This window comes from Argiope bruennichi, chromosome 11 (genome assembly GCF_947563725.1).
Source record: "Argiope bruennichi chromosome 11, qqArgBrue1.1, whole genome shotgun sequence".
Lineage (NCBI taxonomy): Eukaryota > Metazoa > Arthropoda > Arachnida > Araneae > Araneidae > Argiope > Argiope bruennichi.
In genome coordinates this window covers 104,579,544-104,592,968 of record NC_079161.1, presented here as the reverse complement: position 1 = coordinate 104,592,968, position 13,425 = coordinate 104,579,544, and the positions used below count along the sequence as shown (strand labels likewise).

At 31.6% G+C, this 13,425-nt stretch overlaps 1 protein-coding gene across 6 annotated transcripts in view; it reads right to left on the bottom strand.

Annotated features, from left to right (window-relative positions):
• Nucleotides 1-397: 397 nt before the first annotated feature.
• The window catches only part of LOC129957250 (GTPase-activating Rap/Ran-GAP domain-like protein 3), a 666,176-nt gene continuing 653,148 nt past the window's right edge, over nt 398-13,425 (bottom strand). For all 6 annotated transcript variants that reach the window (XM_056069502.1, XM_056069499.1, XM_056069503.1 and 3 more), the window contains 3 exons: nt 12,777-12,891; nt 7,226-7,413; nt 398-2,592 (listed from right to left, as the gene is read on the bottom strand). In XM_056069502.1, coding sequence (XP_055925477.1) covers nt 2,338-2,592; nt 7,226-7,413; nt 12,777-12,891 — 558 coding nt within the window. In that variant the 3' untranslated portion in view covers nt 398-2,337. The remainder of the gene's footprint in view (nt 2,593-7,225; nt 7,414-12,776; nt 12,892-13,425) is intronic.

Below are 13,425 nucleotides of genomic sequence, written 5' to 3'. Positions count from 1 at the left end.
CAACAGAGATGAAAAATACGAGGTTTTCATAAAAATTATATTATAAAGTATGCATCTGTTTCTGACAAGTTTACATTCAACAATAATTTATTTATCAGAGGGGCATTCCAAAAATTTTATTTCACTTCATAGAGAATAGTGCTATTGGAAGAAACTAATTATATATTGAGATAGTTTGGTGAATATTCTTCAGTAAATAAATTATAGAAAATAATGATTCTAATTTTTTTTTCATACACTTATAAATATCACATTTCATTCTAAAAAGATTTCAGAAAAGTTAGAAGGAAAAAGCACAATTAATAAGAGTATAATTATTTTCTAAAATCTCAGTTTAATAATTTTGTTTTCTCCTGAAAAATTAAATGCAAAATGTGTGAATGAAAAATTTCTCTATATAAATTAACAGTTGTCGATTCAAACCTGACATCAAAAAAATAAATTGATATTCTTTTTGAATTCGTGTTCATTTTCTTGGGAAAGGAAAAAGTAATCAAAATTTCAATTATTTATAAATAACCTTTATTTGTAGATACTGAAATTTTAATCAATTTATGTCGAGATTTAAAGTATTCGTTATTGCATGTAATGGCGTTATTTTAATAAATGGTAAATATTGAAATAAAATATTTTCATCCTGATGCTATCAAGATTATATTTTTTAATAAAAAACAGAAAATCAACTTTAAAATAAGAATTATTTGTTTCCGAATTCTTAAAAGCAGCTAATTAAATTATAACAAAGAACGAATCCAATATTCCTTTCCGAAGCTATATTCTTTTTCAATCCATTCTGTCACCTGGGGAAAGTCTGCATTACTGATTTCAGTTTCTCTGAAACTCCTGTAATGGAATTAACTGCTATTTTATTGATACTTTTCCTGCCTTGAAGAGTAAAATATGAACCGCCTTTCACGCAGTCTTTTCTCGTACTATTATAAACAACTTGTATCAAAGAAAAAGATTCATCTTACAAATGAATGAAAAAAAAAAGGAAATAATATAGCATTTATCAGGGGATTTACTTCATTATACGATTAAAAATGCATGGATATTAATGACAGATTTTAATTAAAATAATCTGAAGAATTTGCAATGTGTGCAATTTAAAAGATAATTAGGAAGAAAAAAGACGGAGCTAGAACTAAATTATTCATATATGAATTGAGCATTTAAAGCATCTGGTGCTTTTCGAGCCGAATAAATTATTTAGGTTAGAAAAAAAAAATTCTTTCTAATTCTCTGGTTGGGGATTTAAACGAAACTTGTCATACAATTCGAATTAATATTTTAAAAATAAGGTTTTTTCCCCCAATGCTTTGAGGGATTGCGCTCATTAGAGCAAACAAGATAAATTTTAAATAAGATAAAATAAAGATATAAAAATGAATTTCTAATTATTTGAATTCAGAGGAGGATTTTTCAATAAAATATGCTTATTATATTATTATTCAAGTGGTAATATTTGATAAAGTAAAAAGAAAAAAGCAAGGATGAAACAAGCAGGTTAGCAAATCTCAGGTGCGAAATGCTTTTTTTGCATCCAGGTTTATTATTTATTAGAAAATAAGTATCAATTTAATAAAATGATGAATTTATTTAAAAGTGTCTGTTTTGTCTTAATTCTTAGTTATAAAATTGCTAACAATTATCGTGTAAATTAATATTTATTTTGCATAGTTCTCTGAAAAATTGATACAATGAATATTTTAGAAATTATTTTGATCTTATATATTGGTTCAAACTGTATAGGAAGAAACAAATATTGCAACATTTTTTATAGGTATTTTTTAAATCTTTGCTACTTTTGTACCTAAAATAAATCAGTAACAAAAGTTCTTTTTATATCTAACTAAAAAAAAAAAAAAGAAAAAAAAAACGCTTTTTAAAAACACTGATAAAACAACTGATTATCTCGTTCCTTCATTCACTGTGCAATTACACTGATTATTGATTGACTGCCAAAATTCACTTTAATTGACAATAATTTTGAATGTTTCAAATCTAATTTGATATGTGAAATATATATATATTATTTTGGGACGAAGTAAAGTTACTTTTCAACTAGGATGACAAAAAATTTTATAATATTTATCTCCTTAGTCGTTTATCTGGGCCCACAGTTTTTTTTATTTTTTTTTTATGTATATGCTAAATTCTCCTTTACGTAATTACTAACTTTTTGAAATTCATTTGTACATATAAAATATAATATTTTGTACTGCAATGTACACCTTAATGTTTGTACTGAGTTTCGCGAATGCACAGTTTGTACGCATGCTCTTCATTTTCATCTCTGTTGTAAGAATGATAAAAGAGTGGGGAGGGGGGGGGTCATCACTTGTCCTGGAAGGGAGCAGGTGGGTCGATTTCTGCCACAACAAAAGGACTCGGCGGCGGAGTGGATCCCAAACTTTTGCCCAATCCAGAATCGGAACTGGCGGAATGGGTGTGATCTCGGTTGAGTCCTCGGGTGGGGGAGGCCTGCCGATGGATGAGAGGCAGTTGGGGCAGGGGAGAGGAGGACGCACTGCGACTGGGTCGAGCTGCATCGGCCCGCAGGCGATTGCCATCGGCGCTCAGGCAGTCTAGCTGTAAAAGAATAAAATAATTAAAAATAATGTTTGGAAATACCTTTTATTAATGCAATAAAAAGTATAATATTTTTCTAAAAATATTACTCTTATTTTACTTTTTAGTCCTAAATTCTAACTCATGCTTATAAATATTGTGGATACTTGAATTTTTTAAAAATTAAATTCATCATCAGACCATCCCACTTGTATGAATCAAAATTTTATAAATTAATAGATTAATTGAGAATTGAATTCTGAAAAGACAAAATAGTGTATTTATACCGCACATTCGCATAAGACTCCCCACAGAATTTTGAAGAATTCTAAATTTTTTTACTCTGATTCCTTGCATTTATTATTTATATCAGAGGTTTCCAAACGTTTTTTTCTCTTGGACCACTTTCAAAGTTTTAGACTCCCTGTTGCTACATTTCTACTGTATTCCCAAAACTCCTAAAAAATATCACCCTATTATCACTGGGGGTGTTAAAAAGAAAAAAAAAAAAAGTAGCACATTTTCTTGTGTCCTATTTATAAAAATAATACTTGTGGTTATACAAAATTATAAACATTTATTATTACAAACAATCAACAATTGACAAAAAATCAACTCTGAAATGTAAATCAACAATAAAAAATAGTCGTACTTTTAATGAGACGGATGTACTTGATGAATTGACAGCAAATTATCAATATTTGGCTTCAGTTTTCTCAAATCTCCCCGTTCTGTGATGTTCAATCTGCTCCTTTTTTTTTTTTTGTTAACAGGTTGGTAACGGCACTAAAACTTCTTTCGACAATATATGACGAGGGAAACGCTATCAAAAATTTTCTCGCAATTTCCCACAGCCCAGGATATTTTTCGGGGATTTCTGCCTGCAGCCAAAATGTTTGATAGCCTTTTTTAAATTTCACCTTCAGTTCCTCGTTGGTACTGAGCTCAAGTAGCTCCTCTTGTAATACCACATTCTCCTCTTCCGTTTCATCAAATGGGGGTTATGATGTTATGATCCATGGTGGTATTTAGATCGTCAGAATATCTTCAAATCTATTTTTGAAGTCATCATGTAGGGTATTTAAATGTTGAGCGTATGTCTGAATATCCTCATCAAGACATTCTATCTGTGACAAGTGCAGAAACTGGGAGAATTCGCTCCGACTAATATTTTGCTTCATTAATTTCAATTTACCAAGAAAAGCCGAAATTACACGCTTTGTTTTTATTAAATTAAGGCTGTCCCCTTGTAACTGCAAGTTAACGTCATTGAATTTTATGAACAAATCTGTTAAGTACGCAATGTCCGCTTTATATTTGATCAGATTTTCTTTTAAATCTACGTTGATAGGTAAATCCAAGCCAAAATTTTTGTTCTTTATTATGAAAACCAGAAAATTTTTCGTGGACCCCCATTTACAACTTGTGAACCCCTGTTTTCTTTTTATATCTACGTGGACCCCCATGTGGTCTCTTATGGACCCCTGGGGGTCCACCTGAACCACTTTGGGAACCTATGATTTATATTGTAACGAAACTTGCTCTAACTAGGAGCGGACTAAAGTGATAGAATGCCATGAACTGAGAGTGACAGCTCGCAAACTCGTATCCAACTGCAGGCAAATTGCCTAAAACCTGTTTTGTTATTGAATTACTTTCTGTTATTTCTCTTTTGTTCTAGAAAGTTCTTGTAATTTCTGTATCTTTTTAAATCTGAAAGATTCCTTTCGTCTTGTGCATGAAAACAGATGCAAAGTTTAATTCCTTGATTGAAGTCTCGAGTTGAGATTAGCGAGTATTATTTTTGACTTTAGTTAACATACAGTTTATTTACGCTAACTTCATCTACGCGGCACTATAATATTAAAATAGCATTTATAATACAAATTAATTTTATCAATTAGATTTTGACAAATGGAAAAAATGCTGTTATTTCCTAATTCTTTTCGTTTATTAAATGAACTAATGTCCTGCATTTTCAATGCCTAAATTTTTTAATGCCCTTAATTGATTCGAGGACTTTTATGTGATTGATTCAATCCAAAAATTGATAAGAAAATCTCTCTCTTTAACAAGAGACTGAAATGTTAAATATGAATAACACTGTTTATTTTGTGGCTTTATTGCAGAATTGTTTAAGCTGTTATTTTTTTGTAAATGCTTATGTTGTTGGGGGTTTTTAAAACTGTAAATGTAATTTTTTTTATCATTTTTTTATTTGAACTGCTATATTTAATGCCATTGTTAGTTTCGCATTTGTCTCCAGCTCTTGCTTACACTGTTTAATTTCTTGGCCTGATTAGAATTTCCGTTTGAGTCCTACCAGTTTTCCTGCTTTTTATAACCTCTTATTTCAAACGCTTATGATACTTTTTATTCAATTTAAAGTGAAAATTTGAAAATTCAGGGCTGACACTATTGGTCATTCTGGAAATATGCATAAAATTTGAAAAAATCATTACTAAATTATAGACTGCATTAATTAAAAAATTATCAAAATCTAAGGACCTTATTTAACACGATGATGTTTTAAATGGTACAATATGCCTTGTGTGATGCACATAAAGCTCTTTTGAAACTGGAGATAATAACCTAGTTACTTTTCGAGAAATATTACACATCAAGAAAGGATTTTTCAAAATTTAATTAATTTTTATTAAATCAAAAATTATTGGAAATGTAATAATTATTCTTCAAAAACTTTGAAGCAAATTCTGGCGCATAAATACTTTCCATAAATTTTAAAAATTAAAATTTCAACTTAAAAACGATACAGTTTTCTTCTTGCCCAGTTTTTCCTCAAATTTTTATAAATTAATATTATTTTAAGTATATTTGAAAGCAGCACTTTCGATTGTTTTGATAATCGCTTTTATATTCATGTATATTGAGATATTATTAAATATGGTTGTGCACGCATCTTCTTTGTACTATAATTATGGGTTATTTAAAAAAAGCATAAATACTAATAGCGCTTAAAACCTCGTTATTCTACGATTTTCGAGTAGAAATTATAATCTTCTTTAAGTATTTTTGTAACTCAATGCACAGTAAATATAATCTTAAGCGAGCATTTGATGGTAAATCTTGCGTTTTAAGAAGAATTAAAGAAATGTTTTCTTTCCTTTTTTTTGTTTTAGTTTTGCCTTAAAGATTGTAAACAACTGATACTTTTATTGACTTTACACTAACTGCATTTGAAGGGTTATCGAGAGTCATCGTTGAAAACATCTTCAAAAATGCTTAATTCTGAGAATTTGACTTTGAAGAAGATATATTAATGCATAGAGTATTGGAGAATAATTCTTATTGAAAAAGAAATTGATGCTGAACAGACTATCTTAAAAATGCAGGTGTTGCAACAGTTCGTCGGCAATGAAATCAGAAGATACCAAGAGGAAGAAAACATTTTAATGCCACAACAGCGTTCATTCGTGAAATCCTATTTCCTTAAAACTAAAACTAAAAATAAGAAGTGTTTTATACCTTTGTAGAGAGTAATTTAAAGCCTTTTAAAATAATATTTGGCAAAATGAACAATTAAGATGATTGGTTGTGGCAATGACATCGATTCGAACAAGCTTATTCCCTAAGATAATGATTTGATCTGCTAAAAAAATGCAACATTGTTGGATTGATTTTAGGAAAAATAACTTTGAATATTTAAAAAAAATTATTAATAATTTAAATGACTTCAAGGGTAAATTTGAATTTTTTTTCATTAATTGTAAAATTTTTTGTTATGTTTATGTTTGTTTGTTTGTTGTTTGTTATGTATGTAAAAAATGTTTCGTTTTCGCTACCAAATTCCATGCAACAGTTTTGATGGAATGTCGACTTACGGAAACCCGAATTTGTCACTAAATATTGCTTAAATACTCTTTATGTTATTTTCACAATTATTATTGAAAGCATGGATCACTGATTGTTTTAGTTTATTTTGAAGGTAATAATATCCCATCTCGAATAAACACAGATTTCATTAATGGCTGGATGTTATGGTGATAAGCATGTGATGAAAATACTCAATAGAATAAATCTTTGGATTTAGAAACATCATATTAGATACGTAATTATTTTTACTTGCTATATTTTCATTATGAAAGAATTACTAATAATTTCAATGATATCTTTTATTTAAACATTAATTGGAAGTTTTAATTTTTTTTCTTAAAAACTTAAAAACATAGTATCACACAAAATTAATTTTTGATCACTTGAAAATTTAAAAAAAAATCTCTATTTTTATCAAGCAGTCGTGTTTCTTACAGCCTTTTTTTAAATCTTAACACACTTTTCAAAATAATTTTTGATGTTTTAATAAGTGGATTCAAAAACAGGTGGCTTGAGAGGGCAATGCGTACGATTTCTTTGTTATCGTCGCTATAATTGATTAAAATTTAAAAATATGACAAATTAAATACAGACGAATTAATCCTAGAAAGTCATCACACTAAGATATTTGGAACAAGGAATATGAATTCTCGTTCCTTTGAACCTGTGGTGAGGGTACTGGTTGCTGGTTCTGGTCTTTTGAAGATTCCGCGTCACACCAGCAAGAGAATGTCCCTTGCTGGTGCGTAGACTCCCATCCACGTGGAATCGATCTTCGGTAAGGTGAGTTTCGAACAGTCTGACTGGAGGGAAATCTTACCTGCGTATCCGGTGTAAGATAATTGATGCCGGAGGCACCGGCGTTGAGCATTGAGTTGGGAGTGGGTGTGGTGGGTGTGGGCACTCTGCGCTCGCTGGGTGAGCTACCCGTCAGGGAAGTGTACGAAATCCGGAAGATCCGGAATGGCTTCACCCCATCAAAGTTGTACGGTGCACCCCCTCCTGTAGCTGTAAAACGGCAATATATTAAACAACAATGGATTAAACAGCAATGATTAAGAATAAAAGAACGAAAAAAAGAACAGCATATAATTCACGTAAGCATAAGAACAGCACGTGAGTTTTTAACTACCCGTATAGAGTCAGCTTGAAAAGCGAGGGCGCAGAGACTCACGCGAGTCGATGAGAAATTTTTTTTCGGAAAACACGTGACGCGCCAATTTAAGGTAAGGGGTAATAACGAAGAAATAGCAAAAATATTAACATAATCGTATAATAAATAAATAAGCATACATACTAATACAAATAATATATATTAAATATAATGAAAATTAAAAAATAAACACAATTAACATTTACAAGTAATATCAACAAGGGAGATAAATAGAAAAAATAATAAATAATAAGAGTTTTTTTTTTCCTTTTCTTTTGTGAATGAAACAGAGGCACTGTTATAGTGAGATGATCATTCCATTTATCATTCCACCCAAAGATGATAACATGAAAATCATATTATTTCGGCAGAGTGGCGGATGAAATTATTCAGAGAAACTGACTGTGAAACTAATCGAATGAGGTCTGCTTCGGTGATCCAATCCAGGTTATAGTTGAAATCATTTGTAACTTGACATATTTGATCTAATAATACAAGTTTCCTTGAGTCAGAGGCATAAAATATCATAAAAAATCTTTTCATATCAATATATTTTTTTTTATTTTCAATATGCTACTTCATAATTTTTATCTTCCTTTCAAAAAAATTTTGGGATTTACTTACACATTTTAGTGAATTGTATTTTGTCCATTTCGAGACAGACAGCAATGGACGGAACTGGAGATGAAGCTTAAAGTAAAAAAGCCATCTCCTAAAGTTCACCTCACTCAATACAACTTAAGCCAGCGTTTCTCAACCTTTCAGTATTCGTGGCCCAGTTTTCAATCATAATTTACATTACGCCCCCCCTACAATAAAATGTATACAACAATAATGCATATTGAGTATTTTGGATTCTGTTTTTAAATTATTTGCCAAAACAAGAGTAAAAGCGAGCCGACGTTGGCGAGAAACACATCTTGCATTTTGGACAAGTGGGCGGTGAACAGATGAAGCGAATAAAAGCGGAGAAAATTTAAATATTATATTTGAAATGAAAGCCAAACAGGGAGGTAACGTTAAAAGAATATGAAAGTAGAAAAATTCGTTAATGACAATACACATAGACGGGGTGAGCTAAATTTAGAAAAAGGGAATACATTTTTTCGAATAATAAAAGAAATAAAACAGAAGCATGACTAAACAAAAGTGAAAAAATAAACAATGTTTGTGGAAGGGAATCCACACGACCGATGCCGTCTCGACCAGGTGCAGAGCAAATGTTTTCACATAGAAAGAAGGAAAATGTTCGATAACGCAAGTTACAATTGCAGCCAGTCTGATTTGAGTTGATCCTTTTATCGCTATTGAATCTATCGCGAATGTGTATGTCATATATGTTTTCGTGTTAATTGAAATTCACCATATTAAATATTCACTGCAACAGATTTATGTAGACTCATGAATAAATTTTTAAGCGGAAGTAAGCAAGCATTAGTCGATAGTCAAGCATCAACAAGTACACAGACGAGCGTGGTTCCGAAAATAAAATAAAGGAAATATTCTCAAGAATACTTAAATTTTGGGTTTACCAGTACTGAAGAAAATGAAGAAGAAAGGCCCCTGTGTATCATTTGCTCAAAAATGTTGGCAGAAGACAGCATGGAACCTAAGAAACTTAAACGACATAATGGAAACGCTTCATAGTGAGTACGTCAACAAACCCAGAGAATTCTTCGAATTAAAATTAAAATCATACAAAAAGCAAAAATCATTTTTTAAAGAAACTTTGACTGAGAATAAAAAAGCTTTAATTGCATTCTACAAAGTTTATAGAAAATAGCCAGATGTAAAAAACTCACACCATTGGTGAAGAGCTTATTTTGCCAGCAGCAATTGTGATTGTAGAAACTGTGTTTGGAGATAATATTTCAAAACAATTGTAGTTCATACCTCTTTCAAATGATACTGTTGCTCGCCGAATTGGCGATATAGCCGAAAATGAAGAAGAAAGGCCCCTGTGTATCATTTGCTCAAAAATGTTGGCGGAAGACAGTATGAAACCTAAGAAACTGAAACGACATAATGGAAACGCTTCATAGTGAGTACGTCAACAAACCCAGAGAATTCTTCGAATTAAAATTAAAATCATACAAAAAGCAAAAATCATTTTTTAAAGAAACTTTGACTGAGAATAAAAAAGCTTTAATTGCATTTTACAAAGTTTATATAAAATAGCCAGATATAAAAAACTCACACCATTGGTGAAGAGCTTATTTTGCCAGCAGCAATTGAGATTGTAGAAACTATGTTTGGAGATAATTTTTCAAAACAATTGCAGTTCATACCTCTTTCAAATGATACTGTTGCTCGTCGAATTGGCGATATAGCTGAAGATGTACAGTGTCAGCTTTTCTCGAAGTTTCGTGACAAATTGTTTTCAATACAGCTTGACAGTAATAAAGATGCTCATTTAATTGCCTATGTTCGCATTTGTGATAATATGTCAGTAGAAGAACTACTTTTCAGCAAACCAATAGAACTCAAAACATCAGCGCTCGCATTATTTTCTATTTTAAATGATTTTATGAACAAAGCAAACATAGAATGGAAAAAATTGCGTCAGAATATGCACCGATGGTGCTTGTTCAATGTCCGGAAGATTCCAAGGTATACAAGCACTTGTAAAACAAAAATCGCCTCAGTGCACACATTGCATGATCCACAGAGAAGCTTTGGCTTCGAAAGAAATGAGTCCTGGTTTGAATATTGTGTTAACTACGGTTGTAACCGTAGTAAATTATATAAAAATGAGACCCCTGAAATCGAGAAAATTTTCCGCACTTTCTAAAGTTATGGGTTTAATACATGCAGCGTTACTATTTTATTGCGAGATGGTCATCACGTGGGAAATTTTAGCAACGTGTTTATGAATTAAGAGAAGAAATCGCCATTTTCCTAGAAGAAGAAAACAGACAGGAGGCCGTGAATTTTCGCGATGGTTTATTTGTAATGAAATTGAGGTACTTGGTCGAGATATTAGAGAAATTAAATAATTTGAATCTTCACCTCCAGTGAGCAAATACACACAAGTTGGATACGAGTGATAAAGTTAATGCTTTTTGTAGAAAATTGGAATTATGGAGCAGAAATTTAAAGCAAAAAACCTAACAATGTTTGTAAATGTGGATGATTGTATTAAAACTTATAAGGCTGAAAAAGAACATGTAAAAGTTGTTTTTGTAACCATTGAAAATCATTTAGCCATGCTGGCAAATAATTTTAAAACGTATTTTCATGCTGACGACAAACTGATAGCAAGTTACGAGTGGATTAGGGATCCATTTCATAAGACTCTCGAAGGACTCTCACTTGATGAGAAAGAAAAATTCATAGACTTTACGACAAGTGATGAAACTAAAAGACAATTTAGTAATAAATCGCTATTTGAATTTTCGGCAGGAGTACGCATGATTTTTCTGCACTAACAACAAGGACATTTCACATTTTATTACCATTCAACGTCCTACCTTTGTGAAACTTTATAGCTTCTTTGAAGACAAAATATAAAAACAGAACGGAGAGTGGTTATTTCTAATATCAAGCCTTCCTTCGAAAAACTTTGCTCTGCAAGACAGGCCCAAGGAAGTCACTAATAATTATTAAATTTGTTTTTAATTTAGTATGTTTTGATTAAGTAAGTTTTGATTTAGTAAGTTGTTTTACTTTAATAAGTTATTAAATATGTCGAAATGTATTTCGTTTTTTATGTGTATGTGTGCCTTCCTTTCAGTCAGTTAATAAATTTTTTAAAATAATATTTTATCTTGGATATTCTCGCCCAACCCCCTCTAGTGTGCTCGTGCCCCTCTAGAGGGGCGCGCCCCATAGGTTGAGAATCGCTGACTTAAGCGACAAGCGTTTGTGAAAGTAGATGATGCACCTGCTGGTGACATTAATTTCATTCTTATGTATTGCATTTGCAGTATTCAGTGCTGCTTGTAATCTACCTTGGATATTATTTGACAACAGTTTTCATAGATTTATTTGTGAATTCAGGACTGTTTGAGTGACGCGAATAAAGGGATAATCAGTCGCCAAACTTTCCTCAAATCTAATGCAGGCATACTATATGTGAATACTGCTGATGGTATCTAAGAATTAAGGGAAAGGAAAAAGTAAACAGACTTTATGATGAAAAAGAACATTTTATATGCGACAATTATGCTTTGATTAATTAATAAATTTCACATGTGAACAAATTTTGGGATAATCTTTTACAAATTTTCTAACAATGTATATAATAATTGATTTACTTTTGATTGAGCAGCAATATGAATTTACACAGATTATGCAAGGCCAATTTTGACGAAATACAATTTCCTCTGCATCAGTAAAAGTAACATGTGGCATAGTGATCTTTTCTGATTTGTGATTCAACTGCATATTTCTATCATTGTTGTTTTTCCTACTATGAAATTCAAGCTTGAAATTTAGCGTCGTAATTGCATTCTTTGCATACAAATGCGCTTGCTGCCATCTGAATGAAGAACATTATGAAATAAGCACGATCCCCTTTAACAATGTGGCAGGATACCGAGATGAAGCAGGAATTTCCTGTTTAAACACGCAAATTTACATCACACCAATGATAGGCTAGAAAGCCAGCAGTACTGAAGGAAGGAGCGATTCAAAACGAGGATTGTTTTAACCCCATTTCATTTATCTTATATTTTTGCTTTCTATTTACATAATCGTGAGGAACGACAAAGAAAAGGAAATCGTTCCCATTAAGATTTCATCTAGTAAAGAAAATGGCTTCATTTGGTTTCGTTGAATATATACAGTTATCAAATTTCTTGTTATATCTGCTATTTCATAAATTCAGTCTGTTCTGTGCAGAGCAAAATTATTAATGCGATATCGAAGTTTCGTTGCAACCAAAATACAACAATGAATAGGCAGATATTTATATTACATTTATCGGCATTTATTATAAGTAAGGAAGCAACGCAAAATACTCAGTTTCATCGAGAACACATGTTGGATATAAGAATGGAACCGGCCAGACAAATTACTCTACATAGAAACCTATCCTCGCTCAAGAGTCCTCTAACCCAATTTCTGTAAGGTTCTGTATTTCGTCTCAAATAGATTTTGTGCAAAAGGGTTTATATACAACTAAGAAACTCCTGCTATCTGCCCGTGAGCGTACATCCGACCTGCTATCGAATGCATTTCTAAAGTACGAATTGCCCTACCGTGCCGATCGACTTACAGTGTGGCGATGAAGGTGGAGAAAGACTCGGATCTCTGTCCATCTTGTCAACTTTGACGCGTTCTCGGCGAACTTGGAAACTTTCGGGTGCGGTGGTAGCGAAGATGATGTCGCTCTGAAAAGGAAAGATGAGCTCTTTTAGTGTGAAGATTTTGAGTGATTCAGAGTACAAATACCAGCAAACAAAATCCAGTCCTATCGGAACAGAAATCAAACAGGGAAAACTATCTGATGTGTTTAGGAGGGCTAAGAAATGGTTAGGAAATAAAACGGGAAAAGTGCTCATTATCTAAAAGTAAAAGTTTTGAAAAGCACACTTTTACTAGTGTACTAGAATATAGAGTGTATTTTTTAAATTAAAAACTTGAAGGTTATAGTTGGAATCATTATGGTGTGACACCTTGATCTAAATACTCCATACGAAAGAGCTTTTGTCAACATTAATTAAGTATTTTCCCTTTAGCGAATGTATTAGAATATTTTTTCTGTTTATTATGACTTAATTTCTTTATTGCCTCACGCTGTAGTAATGTTTACCTTGACTACAATATTTCTGACTAAAAACTAGTTCATTTTCAATATTTTTTAAAAAAATATTTACTTTCAAAAGTATTTACATTTTTATTAATATCGACTTTTTGGTCTTTAA